The following is a 25,283-nucleotide window of genomic DNA, read 5'->3' as shown; positions in this document are numbered from 1 at the left end:
ATTTTTAACTTCGTAGAAATTCAGTTCCAAGTGACAGATGCCGATTATAAATAATGCACAAATACATATGTAAGGGAGAAAATAAAGCAGCTATAATGAGATGGAGAGTTGACAGAGAAAGGAGCAAGGGGGCCACGGAAGGTCTCTCTGGAAAAGTGTCCCTGGAGCAGTGGCAAAATGAGGCGGAGAAATAAGTCAGGCAGGTATTTCCAGGCAGGGGGGAGAGCGGGTGCAAAGGCCCTGCGGATGTGCTGGATGTTCTATGAAGAACAGGAAGAGGACAATGTGACTGACGGGAGGGTAAAGGGGTAGAAGATGCAATTGCAGACGTGGCCAGAGCGCAGGTGGAGCAAAACCTCCTAGGCCACAAGAAGCGTTTCTGAGTGTATTCTTTTTTTAAAAACATACTTTATTGATGATGCCATTACGCTTGTTCCATTTCCACTCCATTCCCCTCCACCCTGCACACCCCCTCCCCCACTATTCCCCCCTTAAGTTTATGTCCATGTGTCTCAAGTTCTTTAGAGTCTATATTTCCCCTACTATTCTTGCCCTCCCCATCTATTTTCTACCTACCATCTATGCTACTTATTCTCTGTACTTTCCCCCCTTCTCCTCCTCCCACTCCCCTGTTGCTAACCGTCCATGTGATCTTCATTTCTATGGTTCCACTCCTGATCTAGCTGTCCTCTTAGTTTGCTTTTGTTTTAGGTGTGGTTGTTAATAACTGTGAGTTTGCTGTCCTTTCACTGTTCATCTTTTTATCTTCTTTTTCTTAGATAAGTTCCTTTAACATTCATAAAATAAGGGCTTGGTGATGATGAACTCCTTTAACTTGACCTTATCTGAGAAGCATTTTATCTGCCCTTCCATTCTAAATGAAAGCTTTGCTGGATAGATCAATCTTGGTTGTAGGTCTTTGAATTTCATGACTGGGAATACTTCTTTCCAGCCCCTTCTTGCCTGTAAGGTCTCTTTTGAGAAATCTGCTGACAGTCTGATGGGAACTCCTTTGTAGGTGACTGTCCCCTTATCTCTTGCTGCTTCTAGAATTCTCTCTTTCATTTTAATCTTGGCTAATATAATTATGATGTGCCTTGGTGTGTTCCTTCTTGGGTCCAACTTCTTTGGGACTGTCTGAGCTTCCTGGATTTCCTGGAAGTCTATTTCCTTTGCCAGATTGGGAAAGTTTTCCTTCATTATTTGTTCAAAAAAGTTTTCCACTTGTGGCTGTGCCTTTCCCCCTTCTGCTACCCCTATAATTCGGATGTTGGAATGTTTAAAGATGTCCTGGAGGTTCCTAGGCCTCTCCTCACTCTTTTGAATTCTTGTTTCTTCATTCTTTTCTGTTTGGTCATTTTTTTCCTCCTTCTGGTCCACTCCCTGGGTTTGAGTCCCAGTTTCCTTTCCATCCCTATTGGTTTCCTGTGCATTTCCCTTCATTTCAATTAGTTTAGCCTTCATTTGTTCCTCTAATTTGTGACTAAAATCAACCATTTCTGTGAGCGTCCTGATCACCAGTGTTTTGAACTGTGCATCTGAAAGGTTGGCTATCTCTTGGTCGCTTAGAAGTATTGGCTCTGGGGCTTTGAGTTCTTCTTGAGCCATAATGTGTTGGTCTGTTCATGCCTGTTATGTATGAGGGGCAGAGCCTTAGGTGTTCATCAGGGCGTGGCCGCCCAGGTTGCTGGATTGTAATGCTGTATGTGGGGGTGGGGTCAGAGAGTGGCAATTGCGTTTCTTCCACACTCTCTTGGATTTTGGTCCCCTCTGCTGCTTCCCGCAAGCAAACTGGGCAGGCTCCTGGGTGTGTGGGCCTGTGTACCCTCCAGGACCCTGTGGGTCTTTCCAACAAAGTCACTGTGAGCCTGGGAGCTTCTCCAGGCACCTGGGCCCCAAAAGTCTTTCTAATTGGTGCTTTTAGGCTTTAGTTTTCATCGCAGGGGTCCTAGCCTGTGTGGTCTGTCTCACTGCTCGCTCCTTCACCTGGTTTATCTGAGTATGAACGTGTGACCACGGTCAGCCAGCCTCCTTGCACCCTCACTGGGTCCGCCCATTGCCACTTTCTGCCTGGGATCTGCCAACCGCCACCTGCGGGCCCTGGTTGGTCCAGGCACTTTTTCCTGCCGCAACTTCACTTGGCTCTACCCACCACTGATCCCGCCCCTCTTACCGGTCTGGATGAATGGTTCGTGGTTGTCGGACTTCTGTACAGGTCAATTTTCTGTGTTTTGGTTGCGTCTTTGTTACTAAAACGTTGTTGTCTTTAAACTTGGTTGTGCGAGAAGGCACAATGTTTCCACCTATGCCTCCATCTTGGCTGGAAGTCCATTCTAAGTGTATTCTAAGAGTTATATGAAGGATTTATGTACTTCTTTGTTTGAGGAGGGGGAGGGGTGATGGCATATGCTAATCTAACTTCCTTTTTAGGAGGAAGTGTGGAAAACACTATATTGGGACAATAGACACTTTTAGGATCTCATGACGCAATCCCATGTAAAAGAAAGAATAGCCTCCTGTTCTTAAAGATGACTGCATTTAAAATGACATTAACGCCCATTTAAATTTCCTAACCATCTTGTGATTTCTCCCGTGTTGCTAAAATGTTCCTGTCGCTAATTTACCAATTCTGTCCACAAATATGACTGATGTTCAGGAGCTGAAGTTTAAGCTCTGGAGATGCTGACAGTTAATAGCTACCAGTATGGAGTGTCAAGGATGTCAGAGTTTGATTTGGGGAAGATACTTTAATTATTAAGATTATATATATATAACCACACACACACATACACACATACACACACGTGTGTATATATACACTATACCACGTGTATATACATTATATTAAGTGTATAAGGAGATTCTTGAGCACACAGGAGTGGGTGGCGGGATGTTGGAATAGGTTTTCCAAGCAGGTGGTCGGAAGGTGAGTAGGAGTGGGCTGGGGGGGGTAAGGGGGACAGAAAGAACAGGAAGGGCCATTGCAGAGAGCATCACGAGTTATGTGATTCCCAAAGGCGGGGCAGCACCAGCCAGCTGGCTTAAGGACAGATGCAACTTTTGATGTAGCTGAAGTGCAGAGTTCATGGGGGTAGGGACACAAGGTGAGAGAGGAGGGTAAAAGAGTTGGGTGGTGGTGGTAAGGAGTGTGGTCCCCCACTGAGGTTCTGGTTTCCTCTTTCGGGCACCTGAGGGTCAGGTCGGCAGGGATTCCTCTGTGGGGGGAGGGGGGCGGATGGCACTTGCATCTCAGGAAGGAAAGTGGCAGGAGGGCTCACAGGGAGGGTGGATGGGGGAAGGTTTTTGAGGGGAATTCCTTAACTCACGGTAGGGAGAGAAGGGGAGGGGAAGGGAGGAAGTGAGAATAACTACAGTTTGTCCCACAGCTGGGACTAACATTCGCTCAGAGGGAGTGTATATAAGGAGGGGAAGAAAGAGTCTGGGTTTCACTGTAACTTGCTCAGTAGAGCCACAGAATGTCATCAGAGAGACCCCAGTGCCCCAGAGGAATGCGGGCTGGGACTCAGGGAGGAGGTTGGACTTCAAATGGAGGTTTGGAGACTTCAGTCATGTGGGTAATGGCTGAAGCCAAGGGCTGGCTGAGATGATCTCTATGGGGGTGACAACAAGGGTTCGGACATTTTTAAACACTCATTAATGACAATTTGCAATGTCTTTGTGTTCCTTCGATTTGGTTTGATTTCCTATTTTCACTACCCACTCTTGGAGAATTGTCCAAGTAGTAAATTTGAAGTCGCTCTAAATCAGATCCCAGAGCTGCCCCATCACCTGGCTTTCAGGCTCATATACATTCTCACTTCATTATACGACAGTGGACTGTCACTTAGTGACTTGGAGAACTCTTCAGATGTGTGTTTGACATTTGTCAAGCTTTAAATTAAAACTCCTGTCTTGGGCTCCCTCTGTTGCTCTGAGGAGTCCACAATAAACGTTACTCATCCCGAGCCTCGCACGTACCCTGAGGCACACCCTCGTTACATGCTTTTCCTACGTGGTGTCAGGGAATCCTGGCCCCAGCCTGTGCTATTGTAAGGCACTTGTGCTATTCTTATCTCCACTGTAGAGAAGAGGCAATGGAGGTTCACAGGAGCAGCCTCGGGAAACTTCCGTGGGCTTCCTGTCCAGGAATGGCCCTGCCAGGACCCCAAGCCAGGCATGTTTTGCTCCAGAGTTCTGCCTTTAAATGCCATGCCTACTGCCTCCTGTCCCTGAAGACAATTTTTAACCTGGAGCATTCAAAGAGAGCTATTGCGCAAGGAAATACAGCACTTTATTTATGGAATCAAGTCTCTTGGCTTTATTCAGGTCATCAAACATAGTGCAAATAAAGTTTAAATACCCATTGTTTATTTTAATGTTAGCTATGTTAAATAATTCACTAATCAGATACTCATTTTCTGGCATGATTGTTAGTCATATCAGGCTTGTTTGATCTTTGTCAAGGATTAAAATACTTGTAAGGTTTTCCCTAGAAGCAGCCAAGATACAAACATTTGTAATGATAGGGGTGTTGCCCCGGAGTCCTGCTGGCGAGGCCCCCCCATCCCGGTGTGCAGGGGCAGTGTGGTCCAGTCAGAGCCCATAGAGTCAGGCAGGTGGGAGTCTGAACCTTAATGACCCGGCCGGCTACCTCGGAGCTTCCATTTTCTCATCTGTAAAATGGTGGGAACAATAGTACCTACCTCACAGGGTTGATGTGAAGTTCATGGGCAAGTAAACCATTTAGCATTGTAACTGACACATAGTACATGGTCCGTAAATACAGTTGCACCAACTGAAGACTCAGAGAGAAAGGCAATACCTGTAAAACATTTTGGAATCTTAGAATTGAAGCTGAGTAAAAAAAAAAATCACAAAACAGGGGTCTCCATTAATTCATCATTCATTCATTCATTCATTCATTCACTCATGTCTCCCCTGCGTGCTGAACTTGAGTTGGGCACGCAAAGATGAGCAAGTTGCTGAATAAGACATAGCTCCTGGCTTTCAGCTGCTTAAACTCTACGTTCTACTTAATCCATGCTTTAAAGTCTACCAGTATGTACTTTCTGGAAGACAAGCCATCATTTGAAAAAGGTATGGCAAGTCCTACATGGCACAGAGAAGGGAGAGAACAGGTGCGATCAGAGAATTGAGCACCCTTGAAGTGTCCTTGGAGAAACAGTCTCCTGAGCGTGAGGAAGGGCTGTATTAATGGTAGGTGTCCACGGTAGACCCCCTTACTCTGCTGTCACATCATAGCTCTAGCCACCAAGGGCAAAGACGTTTCCAAAAAAGAGCCATGACCCCATGACCCAGAGAGCAGGAGAAAACGGCCCAGGAAAGAAGACTCCAGAGATACGGGTTAGGGTAACACTTAAGAGCACACACTTTAGTGTAAGACAGTGTTCGAGACTTCAGTCCCTGGACAGTTGCTTAACTTCTCCAAGCCTGATCTCTCCTGTCTTAAATGGGGATATTATACTACTGATCTGTAAGTGATGTGATGCTATATCTCAAGTGCCTTCAAACTGTAGCTTCCAGTCCATCATCAGAGTCACCACCATCGCCGAGTAACAAACAGTAACTCGATTTTCATATGTGCTGTGCATGCTTTGCAGGATTGTGGCGGAAGATAAAATCTAGCGGGACAGGTGAGAGTCTGTGATGATGTGCATTTATGGAACGAATGCACGTCGCCATTGAGTGTAACATGTCGCCCCTTCATTCATGACAGGCGGAGCAGGGTCGTTAGCCAGGACGGTCCCAGGCTATAGGAGTCACAGGGTGAGGAAAGGTGGCTGGCTCTCTCTCCTTGGCCACCCACGGGGGTCCTGACGCTCTCCCTTCTCCCGGCAGGCACTTCCTCTTTAAGACCTCCTCTGGAAGCACGCCCCTGTTCAGCAGCTCTTCTCCAGGATACCCTTTGACCTCAGGAACCGTTTACACGCCACCGCCCCGCCTGCTGCCCCGGAATACCTTCTCCAGGAAGGCCTTCAAGCTGAAGAAGCCGTCTAAATACTGCAGCTGGAAATGCGCCGCCCTGTCCGCCATCGCTGCCGCCCTCCTCCTGGCCATCCTGCTGGCGTATTTCATAGGTGAGTCCGGGCAGCCCGCCCGCCACCCTGGCTGGGACAAGGTCGGGGAGACGGGGTCCGGGAGAGGCCCTCTGTTGTCTGCACAGTTGGCTTGTTCACACCTGAAAGACATGAAAATGAGGGACGGACAGGGGTGGGAGGGGGAATGATTTGCCTCCCCACCTGAAATCCATTTCAGTCTGATGAGTTTCACCTTCGTGATCCTAAAGAACTTTTCTCAGTGGTGAAATTAAGTATCCTTGCTGTATTCTTTCTTGGAGACATGCTGAGAATGGTTGTCCCCGCCAATCCACCCCTCGCCCCCAAAGTAGCCTTCTGGTCTTCTCCGTCACCGGATTTTAACCCAGGTCTGTGCGCTGAAATTCATGAGTGTTGGTTAACTTGCCAAAAACCAAATAGAAGACCAGTGGTCAGCATGCCCGGGAACATCTTGATTTGTAGGAAAGCTGGAGCAGCTGGCTTATTTACCGTTTCTGTAACAGAAATGGAACCGAGAGGCCTGAGCATCCAGCCAGGCCTTTGCGCAGAATCAAGTCACCCAGACATGGCGAACTTGTCCGCATCCCTTCCTTTGCCACTGTCCCTTGAGCCTTAACTTGAGTCTCACCAGATGCTGCTGAATCTGAGTCAGGTCCCCCTCCCATGCCAGCTGCGCTTCGGAGAACTCAGGGTATGACTTAGGGTAGCAGCTTGGCAACGTGGCTGGGGTAGCTTTCTTCCCGTGCCAAGGATGTGGCTTTGCATCCTCGGGGTGTGGGCCGTGTCACTGTGGAAAGCAGCACATGCCAAGAGCTTAGGGGCAGGGCGCCACGTGCCTCGGCGCATCCTGGGCTGGACACAAAGCCTGCGCGCAGCTCCCGGCCCCAGCTGAGAGCCCCTGCGGCCGCTCTGTCAGCTGAGCCTGCCCCCGGCGGGTCTCCTGGCCCAGGCAGAGGCCACAGCGACGTTTGTTAAAGTTTATTTGAAACGCTTGCTGGTTCTGGCTTGCTTTCAGGGCAGTGGTGATAGGCCTCCCCAATTTGTCTGTGCCGTGTTGCGAAGCAAACCTAGAAAACACCAGCAAAAAGAGGCCAGCTGCAGACAGCTCTCAACGTGGATGCAGAAAGCCCTCTGAACAAGAGGAGAAAAGAGCAACCCTGATCCCTCAGCCTCTGCCCTTTCCCCCTCAGGAGTGGGGCCCTGCTGGGGGGTAGGGGGGCTGGTCCAGGGGCCCCAGACCACTCCACCCCAGCATGCCTCATGGCAAGGGATGGCAGCCACCCACCCCCAGGGCTCTTGGGCCCTGACTGTTACTAGCCAAAAACCGATGTGAAGTTTTCACTCTCTCCCGCAATATCCCAGTGCTCATCTGAATATGGAAAACTAAGTTGAATAAATTTTACATTCCCCACCAGTGGCATCTCCCAGGAACGCCCTCCAGAAGTGAGAAGGTGGGCGTCCTGGGAAGAGGCTTGACACTTACCTGGGGCTTTGCAAAAGCCTTTGTGCTCTATACCCCAGCTCTCTGTGGGGACTGAGGTCTGGCCCCTGTGTACCCCTGATTTAAAGTCACTTCTTCTTCCCACCTGTTTCTCGAAGGATGGAGCCATGGGTTGACCGGGGTGAGAGGTGAGGGCAAAGGGTGCCTCTAATGGAGCCTCAGTGACTTGTGCAGAAGTTTTCGTGTTGTTAAAGGTAGTTTTGTGGCCTTCCCCAAAGACCTGCTCAGGGGGCCTCGGCGGCAGCAAACTGAATCACCTGCAGGGTCTTTGCGTGATTCAGCGTTGTGTCAGAAACTTCCAGAAGGGTCGGTGAATCTCTCCCTCCTGGGCTTGATGTTCTCCTGGGCTGGTGGGCACTGCCAGCCTCTGCTGATACCATCCTGGGCATGCCTCCTCTTCCACTCTTGGGAGAGAGATGGATGGCTACTCCCCAAGCGATTGTGCTGTATTGCGCTTGATGGTTAAAATAGAATAGCTTCCTGTAGGGCGATCGCGTAAGTGGGAAACCATAGAGTGAGAGTTTAATGTTCTAATCGACTGTGTAATTCGTAAGTGATGGATGAGGAAACATGTTTATCCTCAGTCTGAAGGCTGCTGGAAGCTGGACATGAGCATCTTAGGATGGTTTATTAAGTTAAAATCCATCGTTTCCTATTGTGCGTGCTTTTAGGTAAGATTATTTGACCGTAGAGCATTGAAGAATAGTTGATGACTCAAGATGAGTGATGTAAGGAGCCAGTTTACCCAGCAGTCCTGGTGCTAAGTGTGAAGCCATAGGGTGACTCGTGGCTACTCTCCAAAGGTGACAATAGGTCTGCAAGCGAGATGGGGGGGTCAAGGTCTTGAGTTCTGATCTTGACCCCAGAGGTCCTGTTCTCCTTAGCCGTGACAAAGTTGCTTTCTTTCTGGCTCTCGATTTCCTAAATAAAACATGGGAACATGATGGTTATTTATGTGCAGAAACTCTGAAGCATGGTGAGGTTCAATTAATGTCTGTAAATCACTTTGAAGATGAAAAGCGGTATATTATTAATTACAGAGCTTCGGGGGCATACACAGTCCATTGCAAACATGGAGAAAAGTGCTGTCAGGACCAGCCAGGGGTCATGCCTACCTCGAAACAAGCCACTGGGGGAGGACAGAGAGGTGGCCTAAAAACTGCAGCCTTCCTATTAGGGAAACCAGCATGTTGAGACCTGAGACCACTTCGGTTCATAGGTGACTCCATGTTTTACTAGAACATGGCAGGTTCCGACATTAAAGCATCGGCCAGAGGATCATCGGGCAGGCACTGTGTTCAGACCTGCCAGGGACAGTGACCGGTAGCTCCAATTATCTTTCTTGCGTGTTCAAACCCATCAAGAAAAGACTCTCCAAAAATGAGGAATCTGGAAAGGTTTGGCCCCATGGTGGGTTCGTCCGTAGATCCAGCGTGTGGGTGGGAGCCAACGCAGGATAACGCCAACCCTCATGTCAATCGGAAGAAGCCAGGCCTTTACCAACCCAGGGAAGGTCCCCCAGTTCCTGGTCTCACTGCTGGGGTCAGTGATCTCTCATGATATGCTCTTCCCTTCAATTCTTCCATGCTGAGTTCGCCCAGTGTACAAAACACCTGGAACAAATCACTCCAGGGACCTGCATGAAACACCCAGGACCATCCCTGGCCCAAATGGTCCCCAGAGAACACCAGCTGAGCAGCATCTGGAAGGCAAGCAAGAAGCTGCCTTCCACCCTCAGGCAGCTGGAGCACTCGCATTGTCTGCAACACCAGAAATCCCCATCCATCCCTAAGTTTCTGAATCATGGAAGCAGCATTGAGCTTCTCGCCGGTGCTATGCCAACTGTGCTGTGTTTTATCCTTACTGTGTGTGTAACAAGGATGCTCAGAGACTTTGCCATCTCTAGCTTTTCCATTAGAAGCATTACGTTTACGTAATTATGAAATTTGAACCCTACTCCCTGGCCCCAGCACACACTCCAGCAAAAAATAAACTGGCACGTGACCGGCATTGGACAGGAGGTGATGCCAAAGCCCAACGTGTCTGAAGCCACAAGGTTAGTTAGTTGCAGGGCTAAGACTAGGCCCTCGGCTGCCTGATTCCCAGTCTAACATCTTTGCCCCGACTACTCTCTCCTGAAGTTTACAGTTAGCCGGTCTCTAAATGCCATGTGGCACATGGGTTTCTGTCCCTGGGTCATCCTCTACACTGTGGGCAGAGGCCACAGCGCCTCCCCAGTCTCCTGATCTGCCTCCCCAAACACCTTCTGTGACCGAGGGCAGCAGACGTTTTCTGTAAAGAGCCAGACAGCAAACATTTCCGGTTTTGCAGGCCACGCAGTCTCTGTCACAACTAATCGCTGCAAAACATAAGCGAACAAATTTGTAAACATAGGGGCACAGCTGTGTTGCAAGAGATTTTAGTTACGCACGCTGAAATCTGAACTTGACGTACTTTTCGTGTGTCATCCAATACTATTCTTTCGATGTTTTGTGTCAACCATTTCAAGTGTAAAACTACCCCTTATCAGCCCAGGTGCATTCAAACCAAGAAACAGGTGACAGGCAGGGTGTGCCCCACAGGCCCCCGTTTGCCAGCCCCTGCCTGATTATGTCACTGCTCTTCCCCAAAGATTACCTTTTTGGAATGTCTTTACCTTCATTTAAAAAAAGAAAACCTGCTTTCAAACTGGCTAAGAGTCCAACCTTATGTCCGCTGTAGGTGGGACAGGTGACTGATGGTCTCAGACATCACAGCCCCGTTTCATGATTACCTCTGCCCTTCTGCCCCCCACCCCACCTTGCCCCACACTAGAAAAAGCAAGCTGCTTTTCCCTGTAGTTAAAAACACTCTGTAGGGTAAGAGTTTCCATCCTAACAGAACGCTGAAACAGTGATCCAACTCCATTGGAGGGGAATTTGTCTGACCATTTAGCCGCATACTCATTTGTTTCAACCTTCCATGTCCCCAGCTTCCTGTGCAAAACCCTCACCTGTTTAAGGTCACCCAGGGCCTGCTGCCTTCTCGCTGAGGGTTTCCAACAGGTTGTGACCGTGCTGGGTCATCGAATGACACCGTCGCTTCCCTGTCCTAGGTTAACGGTAATTAGATCTCACTTTCTCAAAAAGCACCCAAGTTTTTGCACAGCTGGCCCACAGCAAGGAAAGAAAGATGCGTACCGTGGACAACGTGACTGTTTAAATCCAGATCATCCTAGAAATCCTAAGACGAGAGTCGACACCAAGGTTCAATAAGACACAGGCTTCATTCAGCCTGTCAGCCGTGAGCTACAAACAATGCCTAACATACATAACACAGCGCTCCTGTCAAAAACTCCTCCCGTGGGGGGAAGTGGGAGGGGGCAGAGAGAGAAGGGCTTTTGTGTCACCCTAAATGAGTTTTCAGCTCTTCAGATCTCTGCCAAACTAAAATACATATATATATATATTAGAAAGTCACCTTGTCTTTCTTCACCGTGATAATTCCTGCCAAATACGAAACGCCGTGTGTTCAGTCGGCGGCTCACCGGCGTCTTCTGACACTCTCGTTTTGATCTGGGAAGAACGTGGGCCATCAACGTGTCAGGATGTTAAAAGTGTGGTAATTTGGGGTGCTTTCAGGGCTTTTTTTTTTTTTTTGCAAACAATGAGAGATTATTTTCTATGGAAACTAAAAGCTTACAGTGTGTTTAAAGTTGCTACACTTGAAAATTGATATGTTGAGACTCCCGCTGATGAATTCTGCATTCTCAGCCGCTGTTCCGTGTGTATTCCCATCTCACAGAACTGAGCAGGTTTGGGGAAAACAAAGAAAGTGACAGAAAATGATGAGAGCGGCATGATCACCTGGCGGGCTTTGTGAGGACCCAGCCTAGGGAACAAAAAAAATCAGCTTTTCCATTCGAACTCACTGCTCCTTGGCTATCCCAAGAGATGCGAAACCTCTCCCTCCTTTGTGGGTTCCAAATCATATATTTACCTCCTATTATCTAAAGGGCAAAATTCTCATGATTAAATCTGAACAATCCAGCAAATAACGTTTCCATCCAACTCCCCGGCCCCAAATGCTCAAACCTCGTAGTTAGCCGCACAAAGAACACGAGACTGCCCACAGGTAGGCCAGGGGACCGGTCCTGTTATTTGTTCGGATGTGAGTAGCAGCCTCTTTTCTAATAGATATGCTAATGTGCTCTTAACCAGATAATAAAGGCCGGTCAGGGCCCGCACACTGGTGTGTCCTGGGCGGTGGGACTGCCATTTCATACGTGTCCGCCTGATTTCAAAGGGCTTGTCGATTTCCAGAAAGTAAATTAAGTCATTAGGAGGCTCTCCATCACCTGGCAGTCACGCAGTGATGTTCGTATCTCGTGTGTGGCATTCAGAAAGGCAAGTCCCTCCCCTGAGGGGGAGGTGGCTTTGGTTTTCCTGCTAAGACACCTGAGAAATGAAGGCAGTCGGCCAGACGGGGCTGTCCCAGCTTCATGCGCAAGCTCAGCAAATGAGAAGGAGGGAGCAACTTTTTGTCCTGATTTTATACAACATCTTAACACAAAACCAGGGAGGGAGGAGTGAGTACTTGCTACCACCCCAAATCTCTCAGGAACCACGAGAAGGAAACAGGGGACCAGTATCATCCCCCAACCCGGGACTCTGTGCCTCCACACAGTATGTGTTGGGTGAGTGGGTGGGGTGTGCCCGCACCTCTCTACCCGGCTGTCCCGTGACCTCTGTCTGACCTTTCTCTGTAACAGTTGCCTCTCCAGCAGCCTCTCGGTCCTGCAGCTTCGTGGGGCGCTGTGACACCCACTCTCTCTCTCTCTCCCCACTCTGTTTATCTAGCTGATGAGTTTGCTGCTCACCAGACCCACCGGTCCCCATTTCCCAAGTCTTTCATTTGTCCATTTATTTGTATTACTTTGCACTATGTTTCACCTGTAACGAAACTGTAGAGATTCTTGCCTCCCCTCGTCACTGGAAAAGGAGCAGCTCAGTGTAGTGAACGGAAAGCACGTTTATGCCTTTGGAGTCCCAGGGACCTGGGTTCAAATTCTGATACATATACTTAAAAGCCATGTGACTATGGGCTTGCTACTTAATCTCCTTGCACCTAAATTTCCCATCCAAAAAAAAAAAAAATGGGGCTAATTCCTACCTGGAAAGATGTTTCAAGTAGTCATTGAAATGATACATGCAGCCCTGGCTGGTGTAGCTCAGTGGATTGAGCATGGGCCTGTGAAGTAAAGGGTCACCAGTTCGATTCCCAGCCAGGGCACATTCCTGGGTTGCAGGCCAGGTCCCCAGTAGGGGACACATGACAGGCAACCACACATTGATGTTTCTCTCCCACTCTTTCTCTTTCACTTCCTCTCTCTCTAAAAATAAATAAATAAAATATTTTTTTAAAAAAAGAAATGATACACGCACACAGCTTTTCTTGTCATATATGGGAGGTATCGTTCTTGTGTATATTCTCAATGGGGAGAACAGGTTATTAATTAAAGTACGATTTCTCAGTCTTTATCGTTGTTATTTTATGTTTTGGGAAAGAGGTAGGCACTGACTGTCTGGGTTGATGGGCAGCCGCGTGAATAGAGGGGCGCTCAGTCACCCGACAGACCAGGGAGCTACTTGGCCGATTGTAAGGGAGCACCAAGTAAGGGGTGTGTTCTGATTTCAGACGCGTGGAAAAAGTTAGGGTCTTAGCATCAGTGAGCTTCATGCGGAAGTACCTAGCTTCCGCCAAGTACTTAAAAATGAAAACCTAAAAATAGAAGGCCAAAGTGAAAGGCAGCGAGCATTTATCTGAGATTTTAAAAAGGGCTACTCAGAACACACTGATTCAGGTAGAAACCCAAATAGAGTTCTGAGTAGGAGACACAGGCCAGGGAAGGGAAACAATGACGTCGGTAGGAGACTTTTTATTGGCGCAGATGACCTAACGTGGTGACGATAATTCTAAACAATGTTTTTAATTTTCCGCCCGGAAGTCAGCAGTCCAGTGGTCCTAAGATCTGCTTTTTGTTATCCTTACAAGTAGTTCTTTGGGGCACCGCGCGGCTGTAAGCCCAGTCCCAAGGTTATCTTGTCCTGTTCCAACATTCAAAGCTTTGAGGCATAAGGTGGACCGTGCGGTTCCTCGGGAAGGGCAGCCTCCACTCTGGTTTAAAGTGGCTTTGTTTGTATTCTTTTTCACACACACGGAAGCCCAACTAAATGGCATTATTGTTACTATTGTTTTGGCCACCACCTTGGCCAGGTCCGGTGAGAAATATAAACCAGGTGCTTGGGTCATTATATCCCCACAGCAGTGCCTGGCACCTTGTAAGCAACCAATAAATACTTGTTGAATTAATAAATGCCGGTTAGGGGTAGGGCTGAGTTGGACCATTTCCGGAAAGCATGATGAAATAACCAGAATCTCTGGTCCCTAGCGTCACTTGTCCCCTCCACGTAAAGGGAAGTTTCTGGCTCCCTGATGTTTTAATAGCCTCTGTTCCCAAATTGCATTTCCAAGTCAGAAAGCATTGAGGCAAAGGAGCAGTTAGGGGGGCTGTGTAAGCACCACTGTGAAGCCCTCTAGCAGGAACCTGTGATACCCCGAAATGGAGAGGGGTCGCTGAGTAAAACCCCGGGAGCGTCGGTGCCTGGCGCACGGCCACCGTTTGGCACTCACGTTCCAAAAGTGTGGCAGGATGTAGTTGGAGTTCAAGGTGAAGAAGCAAATAATGGCATAAATCTGGAAGTCTGTTGGCTGCTTCTCTGTAAATGAGGATGTGCTAAGAAATGAAAGCAATCGCTCTAAGGCACCAAGTAGAGAAAGGAACTATTATATAGTGAATTAGGTCTGTGTACACAAGCCACACAGAAGCTTTTGTGCTCCGCAGTGCCCTGCTTAGCCTCACACAACAGAAACCTGACCCCCAAACAAACTTTTATAACATTCGCATTCCTCTTAAGGTCAGCTGTCACCAGACATCCTGTGTCCTTTATTGCAAATTCCTCTGTAGAGAATTCATATTTTCGGTTAAGAATAGACACCCAGAACTTTTGCCTGAGCCCTTTTCTTATCAAATAAATCGCTTATTAAACTGACATCTCATAATAAGATGCTCAGCATCAGGAGCATAAATGATCCGTCAACTGCATTAACATACTTAATATTACTGTAAAAAAAAAGACCATGCCTTGCATATTCCACTTATTTTTTTATACTATCAACTTCTAGCCTTAAATCAGTGCCTAAATACTGGAAGGCTTCAAAGGCTGTAGCACTACAAATCTGTAAGTTCAAAAGAAAAGAGCTTTGCCAAAGAAAATACTGTCTTCCATCCTCGAAGGAGAAAAAAATGGATAAGGCGCACATATGTATCATCTTTCAAATGCTTTTATTTCCTAGAAACCAAAGCTACGGAGGGGAGAGAGGGCCAGCTCTGCCTCTAGTGTTTGTGTTTCTTCCATCCTGACTCTTCACAGCTTCTGGGAAAGGGCCTTCCCTTTCCTGGGGGAGGGGTCAGGGGGAGGGGCTGTTCAGTGGCCTTGGGTCGGTGTTGGAGGATTTGTGCGGCGAGGCGCTGGTGAGGCGCTGGCTCTGGTAGGGATGCTGATGTTCGGAAGAGAAAGGCACAGCCGCTTGTGTTTCTCTGTGCCATCCTGATGCCCTTCTGTCCAGATGCCTACCTGCATTGCACCGTGAGTGTTTTAGAGGCACATTAATGAAGGTTAGATTGGACTTCCTTCCGCTCCCCAGGAAAGGGAAATGGCAGGGTGTCACATGCTTTCTGTTTGTCCGGCCATCCCACAAGACGACATCTTTCACGACGTTCAATGTGCCTTGGAATTAGATGGCTTGTTGAAACTGGCTTTGAGGCTGCCTAATGCCCCAGATTTTACAAACCCAGACTTCTGGGGCCTTAGCTAAGTCAGAGTACATGTGTTTAAACTTTCTTTTAATAAGATTTGTAGACTTCCTGAATCTTGGGAGAATTGTGGGTTAAAGACTTTCTTCCCCCTGAAAAGAAAAAAATCCTTGTGACTTTGTATGTTAATTTTACGTGTTAATTATTTTGTATTAATTTAATATTTATTCAGTGTATTAGATTAAGTTTATGTTTTTCCATTGGGCAAGAAATTTTCTTTAGGCAAGTGATTAGCTGGTCACCCTGTAGGCTAGAATCTGCTGACTAGTCTCAAAATCTAGGGCATTTTCACTCGGAATGTTTTCCTAGACCTAGAGTCTAACAAGCAACCCCATAAAATAGTACAGCTAATAGGGAACCCGAAAGGACCCACATAAGTTACGGTGTGTTTTGCGCAAACGGCCCGTGCCACGATGCAGGTCAGGCTCACACAACAGTGACTGAAGGCATTTGAGTTTCATTTCCCCCAGATCCATCAAAAAGCAAAACCTCTCCTGTTAAAAAGCTTTTTATTAGCTCACTGGTATGAATCAAAGGTCAGCCATCCGTTTTTCTCCTTCCCCCTAGAAATGCGGAGTGGTCTAACCATTTTACAATAAGAATTTGAGGAGATGAGGGCCTGTTTTCCTACAGTCTGTACATTGTGAAAATGACGGCATCACCTACTCCTGAATTCAGTTTAAAAACTAAAAACCTTCTACAAATATAAAAGGAAGGAGGCCTGCAATCAGCTTCTACTTCTTGGGGCCATGGTAATAAAGAGTGAAGAGTCAAAGAGAGAAGAATAAATACTAAGGGTGGAATAGAATTAAGACGAGAAGGAAAGAGTATAAGGAGCTGTGAATAGGGTAATTAGAAACATTAACCAGCAACACAAACTACGAAATGACGTATATTAAGCAGGAGAAACCACCCAACAATTAGAAGCCATGAGTATGGTTAAAAAATGACCCCCAGCATAGCAAAGCACATGAAATCTTCCGCACAATTTCCTGAACCAATAAGTCCAGCCGGAGTAATGAGATGAAAAGCAATCCTTGAGAGTTGCTTGGAGGTGCTATTTCACCCCCTCATCCTACATCATTAAACCTTTGGTTCCCTCATGAGCTACTTAGATAAATAACAGTGGACAGCTCAACATTTATCCAAATAAACCAGAAAGCCACCATGATAAAGGAAATTGAATTTATAGACACGGCAGGCTCTTGCCTAATAGATGAGAGTAATGCATCTAATGTTGAACATCAATCTATATTTCAAATAAAGTGTATGAAGCAGGGGGTGCCTCTAAAAATACCTCCTACGAAATCATTTCTCACCAAGGTTGGTTTATCTGCTGTGGTGCCTAATTGAAATGCGTGTAATTTTGCTACGATCTTTGCTACTGAAAATGATGTAAGAGGTGGAAAGAATGGATGGGTATGTTGGTTCCCAGGAGAGCGCTGAAAGTCAGGGTCAGAGATCACTTTTTGTTTTCAGATGTGTTGGCTCTGGAATGACCCCAGAAGCCAGGGAGCAAATGTATTTGTCTTTTTAATCAAGCGAGGGCATTCTCGGAAGTCTTTTCAATCTTGGTCAAAACTTGACATGAGGAAGGAGAATTCTCTTATATCAGATCCTTCTTTGTCTTATTTTGCCTACTAGCTTCATGGTGTAAAGGAAGGTCAAGTGAGGTATTTGAGATTACCCTACAATTTTAGCTCCCGATCAAATTCAGTGGATTCAGGAGCTCTCATCATTCACAAAAGTTTCCTAAATCCTAATCGGCCAAGTCTGGTTCTAAGACAGAACGTGGATATTCTTGGACAGATGGGAAGTCTTCTTACCCAAGTCCTGGCTGGTGGTGAGGTGGAGGAGGGGGGCTGTGCAGACACGGGGAGGGTGGTCCCCCCCCCCGTTCTGCACTTGTGCAAATGGTGCCCCCACGCAGCCCTTACCCCACAGGCCCTGTTCCGAATGGTCCGGGCAGGAACATTTCTTCATATGCACACATTTCAATGGCATGTTTTGACTGGTGAATTTGGTCTGGCGTTCAGGAAACAGTGAATGTTTGCATTAGCACAGATGAGGGTGTTTTTCCCCCTGCTGTCTTCTGGACATCCTACGTTGAAGCATCCTGGGAGCACGTCCAGGTTTATCTTGCTCTGTCAAGTTTAAAAAAATTTTTAAAGAAAATGTATACATTGCAGATCACTTCAGTCTTTTAAAAATTTGGCCAGCCTGCCCATCTGTGTTTTTCCCCGCCCCCACCTGGGTACTTTCAGTGAAGGTCACCGGGGTGAAAGTCCTGCCTACGGACCACACTTGGCCCCATCTGGGAGGAAATATCTCTATTTCTCTCGTAAGTGTGTGAATGTCGATTGCATGGTATTTTATGCTTCTCTCCAAAACTGACAGGAATTAAGCCTTCTGGAAAGGTCAGCTGACCCAGCAGTTCTCTCTGTATTGCAGTGAAATGCTGATGGCTTGTTTTAATGTCAGAGGCAAATTAGAGAGTGGACCCCACCAAAATACCTGCGACTGAATTCGTCTTGAAGGAAGGAAAAGAATTGTCTGTCATGTGTGTATGACTAAGGGATTAATTAGCCGAGCCGTGTATCCCACCCGGTGAGAAGACTGCCCAAACATGACGGAGGAGGAGGAAAAAAACAGAGATCACACAAAGCCAAGCCTGAACTCCTCTCATAATGGCTGAGTACCCTTGGTAATTGTGCCCACGCCCTTTGTGACTCTCTCTTCCTCACCCCCCACTGCTGCCTCACCCCTGAACCTCTCCTAAGCTTGCATCTCCCACAGTTTCACAAAACAAAATAACAAAACCCCAAACCCGGCTAAAGGAATGGACTGAACTGGCGCTGGGCTTGTCACCTCACTGTTCAAAACTCACTCGGCAGGAGGGATACACAGCAGGGGGGGTGGTTCTTGGAGGGGCCCGTCTGGAATCGGTCTTGATGGAAATGTAGAGAAAGGCTCCTAACATGAACTCTGGCTGGGGGCGAACTGCAGAAAACCAGGAAGGAGTCTTCACATCATGCAAATGCTACCTAATTTGGCTGATTTGCATTCACGACAGAGGCCAAGCGGCAGGCAGACCCTAACATCAAAGAATACTTCTCTGCGGGGGGGGTAGAACTGGGAGAAAAAGCAAGCATGCATAACAGAGAAAAAGTATGGGAAGGCATTCCTCTGAGTAGCTGTAGTATATATGGTATTTTTTTTCTGGGAATATCAAGAGAGAAAGAGACCAGATGAAGAACTAAAGAGAATTCCAGCCTCCACTGGCTTCCATACAAGAAAGACCCACTTGCTTACCACTGGCCTAGAGAATATACAGAAGCTCACACTCTGTGGTCAGTTCAGATAATCCTCAGACTTCACTTAAGCTGGTTCTCATTTTCCCACGGGATGATGAGGCCACAGTTGTAGCCCATCTGTTTGTAGCCCTGTTCCTGGCATCCTAAGAGGCTACCCATTTATCTTCGAAAGCCAAAAGAAAGAGCAGTGGTGTGAGAGGGGAAAGCGGAGCCAGAGGCCCAGGAAAGGTTTCTGCAACGCTATACGGGAGGACTTACACCAGGATCCTGGGAGGAGCCGGAGTCTCCCGCGCCTGTAGGTTACGTGGTGTCTGTCGCAACTAAAAGTTTTCCGCATCTGCATAAAGGTTCTCCTCATAGAAAAGAATTTCGATTTGGGGCTTTTTCAGCCTTTGCAGACGCATCCAGAGTAACACTGACATGCTTGCACCGTAGCCTTGGAATCCTAAAATAAATAATAGAAAAATTGCGATTTAAAATATAATTCCAAATACTAACTGGGCCCAGCTGCCTAGATGAGTAATAAGCTTCAATAAATGTGTGACAGGCACAAGGCTCTTCAGTATGAAGAGTAGTGAGGCCTCAGAAATAGAAATAGGTTTTTCATTACAGGAGGGATTATGTGCAGCCTGATGGCGGAGCCTGTTCCCGGGGCCACAGCTGCATCGGTCCTGCGGTCGAATTAGCCGACAGTGGTGAAACGGGCCGTGCAGCCTGCAACAGCGCCATGGTTCAGGGACGGGAGGAAGGTCTCGTTCTCCTGCTTAAGTCGGGATTATCATTGTTTACTACACACCTGCCCTTAAACTTCTCTTCATCGGTGCTAATGAGCTGCAATTTGGCTGGAGTTCCACCTGGGTGCCTGCTGAAATCCGAGGAGCCGGGGATAAAGAGGCAGGCGTGCTTGGGGGGTGCTGGCTGCCGTTATGTTTTTCCCCTGCAGACGCTCATCAACACGTCCACGGAGATATCCATCATACTCAGTTTTGTCCTTTCATTTCCAGCAAACTCAGCTATGCATTTGAGATTGTCCCAATACGAGAATTCCAAAGATGGCACACTCTCGACCCAAGCCTGCCCCCATCCCTCTTTCACACTCTCTCTCTCTCTCACTCTTTCTCTCTTTCTCTTTCATTCTCCCTCTCGCTCTCACTGGTGTCGTGGGGAAACTGTTTGATCCCACTGTGCCTCTCAGTTGCCAAGGACACTGTGAGGTCTTCGGAGATGAGTTTCCGTCGGGTTCTGAGAAAGATCTGGGGACTCGGGTATAGTAAGCAGGGCACCCATGGTGAGGAGAGTTGATGGTAAGCTTTAAAATAGGTTTTCTTTTCCATACATTGTCAACACACAGCTTCTTGCTTCTGTTCCTTCTTGACCCAAGCCATGACCATTGAAACTTGATACCACTAGGATTATTGTTCACCTGGATCAGGAAACATGACCTGTTGTTGGAATGATCCCTTGTTTTAAGGGTCATCTGGGCAAGGGAGGGGTCCAGCCAAGAAAGCCGTTGGTTTAGCTTAGAAAGCGAGGCTCAGTCTCAACCCAGGCTGAGTGTTTTGGAAAAAGACAATTCAGTGCCCTGAGCCTCATTCTTCTCAATGAAAGCAATGAAGGGCAACAGTCACAATCATGATGGCACCTGCTCATCGCCTTTTGATGCAAACTTTAAAGTAGGAATTGCTAGTCCTTATTATCGTTGCTCCTTGTGCCTTCCTTTGAGAACACATGCTTAGCTGCAACGCAGGAGCTGGGCTGTTGAAGTTCAAAGCAAGTAGAAACTCCCAAGAGCTGGATGAAAGAGCTGAAGATGACCTGGGAGGAGGAAGTGCCAGGCTGACCCGGTCCCAGGAGGATGGACAGAAACTAAACTGGAAGTAGGCTGAGATGCATTCCAGGCAGAGAAATGCACAGCAGGGAAGGTGAGAGGCCAGAATTGATAGGCTGCGTGGAGGAGGAAATGAGGGGCTTAGCCCATGGGGAGGAGAAGAGCGCCTGCTCCAGGGTGAGGAAAAATCCCTGGTGAGGGGGAACAGGGACAGGAGACAGGTGGCCCAATAATGTGGCGGGAAGGTTAGCTTGATTAATTTGGCGGGAGGGAGGTGCTTTACATATATAAGCTGGAGTGTGATATGACAGAGTCGTGGCCTGCTATCACGTCCATTACCTAGTAGACGCTCTCCAAAGGTAGCAAACGCAAGGCCCAAGGGCTGAGTCCAGCCCCCACCTTGTTTTATCCGGCCCGGCATCTTGTTTCTGCCCGGCGGCAGCACCAAGCTCCTTGCCCCTAGTTAAGGAGCAGTTACACTGATACAGGCCTAAAATTCGGCTCTTTGAAGGCAACCAACCATGAAGCTGATGTGGCCCCCCAGTGAAAATGAGTTTGACACCCCTTTATTTGCTAAGGAGAGTGAATCCGTGAGAGCTTTCTTCCAAAGATGAAAAGACAGATTGGTGACCGAATCCATCTTCTGTTGACTATGGAGATGAAGACACAAATATCTAATATGCCCTTCAGGTTTCTAACCTGGAATGCTAGAGGAATGTTGTCAAAAATGGGGAAACTGAAAAATTAAGAATTAGCTTTCCGTCTTTACACCAGCACGTGCTTTTCTGAAAGCATGGTTGGCTAAAACACTTTTACTGGTGTGTAATTCTATCAGGGCTGGCGGGAAGCCATTCTCTTTTAGTACACTCAGTAAATCTCTGTGTGCGGTTTCTTTATTATGAGTGAGCCCTTTGATTCAATAAAACCCACCAAGACCCCTTCCGAGACATTCACTTCAGATTTGGTATAAAAGTCTGTGGAGAAAAAGAAGAGCAGAATTGGGTTAAAACTAAACTCCAGAAGGCTCACAAAACTCCTCCATCCCATAGTGCTTATTTGCAGTGCAAATTTTGTTAACCAAAAAGAGGGCTCAGGATACTACACGCTGAAGCTCCGAATACCTGTTTATAAATCGGGAAATGCACTCCAGGCTCTGGAGCTGCTTGCCTTACAAACGCAGCCTGTGGGCTGGGGAGTGGGGACCGCCACCCTTTTTGATTTGGGGCAGCGAAGCTTCCAAACGAAAATCTTCAAAGAAGAAACCTGCCTTTTGATCAGCTGGTTAGAGGCAGGTTGGAAATTATGATAAATCTGCTGCATACGCACTGTCTGAGCAGATTTAAACTCCAGTGCAGCTGCCTGCCTCTCTGCAAATGAGGCTGAGTCACTGTACCCAGGCTGAAGGGCAAGATGGATGAAGTTGGTTATGGGTTTATGGACCTGGGCAGAGAGGGTCCTCTGATATCACAGAGGGCCTCTGCCCTCCTCCCTCTTCCTCACCCCCATGCCCTCGCTCTGCACCACGCTGAGGTCTCCGTGTACTTTCCAGGTTTCAACATTCCACTGACGTACATGAAATACCCTCTCTAATGCTGGGTGCCCAAACTAAAGCCTGAAACCGCATGCTTACCTGGGGAATTTTAGAATTAGCTTCCAAACTAACCAAGATAATTTAAGCCCCAAAGGCACTTTACTCTGCATTATATGAATTGCCTGTGCAGATGATCCTAAATTTAGTCGATAATTATGTCTCTGCATTCTCTCTCTCTTTTTTTAATCTTTATCCTTCTTCTCAGTTCTTCTAGTGTCTTTTCTGCTGGAGGGGAGCTTGGCCATGGAGCCAGATATCTCAGTTGTGTGCCGTTTTTGACCCTATGCCATGGGGCCTGTCTTTAGGGATCCAAAATCAGTGACCCTTTCCAAGCTCGGCCAGGTTAAGACTGATGTCACACACTCGCCTTCTCCCTTCACCCCATAATAGATGCAGCGCTACGATACCGTGATACCCGCACCCCATGAGCCTGTAGAGTCCTCCTGCAGCCTCCCTGTGACGCCCCGAGAGAGGAGTCCCAGGGATTGGCAGGACAATGCGACATTATTGTCTAGTAGCCTTTCCGTCGCCGATGACAACTCTCAAAACCTCTTTACAATATAAAGGAATCTGCTCTTGGGACTCAGAGATTGGCTGAGAGTTGTTCGACATCCAGGAGAAGTTTAGAGTGGAGTTTGGAACAGAGTGAACAGGCTCTTAACCATGGGTAAAATTGTAGGAGAACGTCTTACACTGTTCTTGCAGACCAACTTGTCGTTTCTCAAGTGCATAATGAATTAATGTGTATGAATATTTTCATGCAGAGCAGCCTCTTCCTCAAGTTTTACCCTCTCCAGTGCTTTGTGGTATATACCACGGAGTCTTTTAGAGCAGTGTTCTATGATCTCAAGACCAAGGGCTCCCAAGAAGATCCAGAGAGAAACAGACATGAGTAACGACTCTAAGGGCTGCATTTTTGGAAGCAAATGATCATAATGAAGGATGAGGAGGGTGTGCGTGGGAGAGAATACTCCTGACATTCTTGGGAGCAGCAGAGAAAGTGAGTGAAATGCAAGGCTTCGAGTCCACAGCAGCCCTGATTCCTGGATGTTCCAGCCCCTGGGTGAGGTGAGTGTAGGGTTTGGCCAGGAGTGCCCTCCTGTCTCCGAATACGGGGAACACAGCTCAGCCTCTTCTCAGGCTCCACCTCCTTTTTATAACTGCTCTTCCGTCCATGTGTTTGGCTGTAACAGTGATTTGTGTGAAAAGGATGGATGGGAACCCACTGGGTCCTTTTTATATTTTACCCATTAAGCTGACTTGATTTGAAGGGTCCTTGGCATAGATTGATGGAACAGTCCAAATATTATCACTTCTTTCTTGTTCTGTAGTCTGGATGGAGTCCAGCCACCTCAACTTCTGCTCATGCAGGGGGTGGTCAGAGCCCAAAGATGGGTAAAATTATTTTCCTTTTATATTGTGCATTATATAGGGTAATAGCATGGGGGGGACCACTTGCCATTGACCCCACTGTGACACCCAACAGAAGTTTTTGTACACCTGGGGGATTCTACTAGCATCTGGTGGGTAGAGACCAGAGATACTGCTAAATATCCTACAGTGCCCAGGACAGCCCCCCAAAGCAAAAACTGTTCCAACCCAGAATGCCTAACTGATTTATAGTCATGTCTTCAGGTGTATTTTTTTTTCACTTTCACCTTCAGAATTAAGTGTGCAGACCTATGTGTTGTCTTGTGTGGGTGGGCTTTGGTTCTCTGTTGCTTATTCCTCTTGGCGCTAATTTTTCACACGCAAAGCCCTCTATCCCCTTCATGAAAGCAAGTTGGTGGCGCTCAGCTCTGAGAAGTTATTTCCCTGAACTTTTCAACTTTATGCTGTGAACGGAGGATTCAACTGAAGAGGTATAATGGCAGGTACCCCTGAACGTACATTATTCCCAAGCGTCACCACTATTTTTTCCTCCATAGAAAAGGCAATGAAGGCAGCCATTTATTAAGGACCTTTACATGCAGAAAGTTCGCCTTCCATATCTGATCTCATCAGTGACTCAACTTTCCTACTTACAACTGAGGAACGAGACTCAGAGAGGTTAAGTAACTTGCCCAAGCTCACACACCAGTCAGTGATTGGGGTTTGAAGTTCAAAATACGGGTCTATTTAACTCCAAAGGCCACTGTTCACCGATACGTGTACTGCCAGTATGTCAATTTATAAATAAGTGCTTGGTGACTGACATCGTGTGTTCCCAGAAGTCCTTGCAACCACCCTAAAGACAGCACTCCCAAGAAAAGAAGAAACTAGAAAACCTCTGACCATGCAAACACCTTAGCCTTGTCCTGAGAGCTAGAAAAAGATACCTTCATTGGCCAGGTCTCCACCTGAGGGGGTGTGGGAAGACTGGAGACAGGCAGAAAGAATTTGGAGAGGAAATGAAATACACTTGGAAGCTGCAAGTGAGGAAAGGAGCCCAAAATCCTCATCTGGATGGTCAGGTCAGACATTTCGATTAGAAATGCATGCAACTTAAGCTGTCAGAACAACCACTGTGGAACTCCTAACAGTGACTTTAAAAATACCAGACTCTAGTCTTCTCACATAGCTGGCCAGGTATCCAGGGTTGGCAGGAATTGACATTGTTCATGCTGTTCAGGGATACCATCCAGCACCTGAGCTTGCTCTTTCTCTCCACTTTGCCATTCCCAGCACTTTAGGTACCCCCTGCCACAACATAGGTTTGCTGCCTCATTGTCACAAGGTGGCTGATGCAGCTCCAGCTGTCGTTTCCACCATCAAGGGAGAAGAAAGAGAAGGGAAGGATTCAAGTTTTTTTGTCCCTCGTATTAGGAAAAGCCTACACCCCCATGTGCACACATAGACACACACACACACACACACACACACACACATACTATTTTACTTACATCTTATTATAATTGCGTCCTGTGGCTGTCCCTTGCTTCACAGGAGACTGGGAAAGCTCTTCAAGGCCCTTTGATGGGAGGCAACAAGGGAGAAGAAGGTGGGAATTGTCTGATCAATCCAAAAACCAACAATGTCTACTTAGAGTGATTTTTGCACTCAAAAGCTAAGTTTCTG

The 25,283-nt window shown here is 47.3% G+C and overlaps 1 protein-coding gene across 1 annotated transcript in view; it reads left to right on the top strand.

Moving 5' to 3' along the window:
• The window catches only part of TENM2 (teneurin transmembrane protein 2), an 860,793-nt gene that overhangs the window by 612,518 nt on the left and 222,992 nt on the right, over positions 1-25,283 (top strand). The window contains exon 5 of the mRNA XM_037167968.2: positions 5,860-6,098. Coding sequence (XP_037023863.2) covers positions 5,860-6,098 — 239 coding nt within the window. The remainder of the gene's footprint in view (positions 1-5,859; positions 6,099-25,283) is intronic.

The sequence above is a fragment of the Artibeus jamaicensis genome, unplaced genomic scaffold (genome assembly GCF_021234435.1).
Source record: "Artibeus jamaicensis isolate MK-2021 breed Jamaican fruit bat unplaced genomic scaffold, CSHL_Jam_final contig_432, whole genome shotgun sequence".
NCBI classification, from domain to species: domain Eukaryota; kingdom Metazoa; phylum Chordata; class Mammalia; order Chiroptera; family Phyllostomidae; genus Artibeus; species Artibeus jamaicensis.
This window is presented reverse-complemented; position numbering and strand designations above follow the sequence as displayed.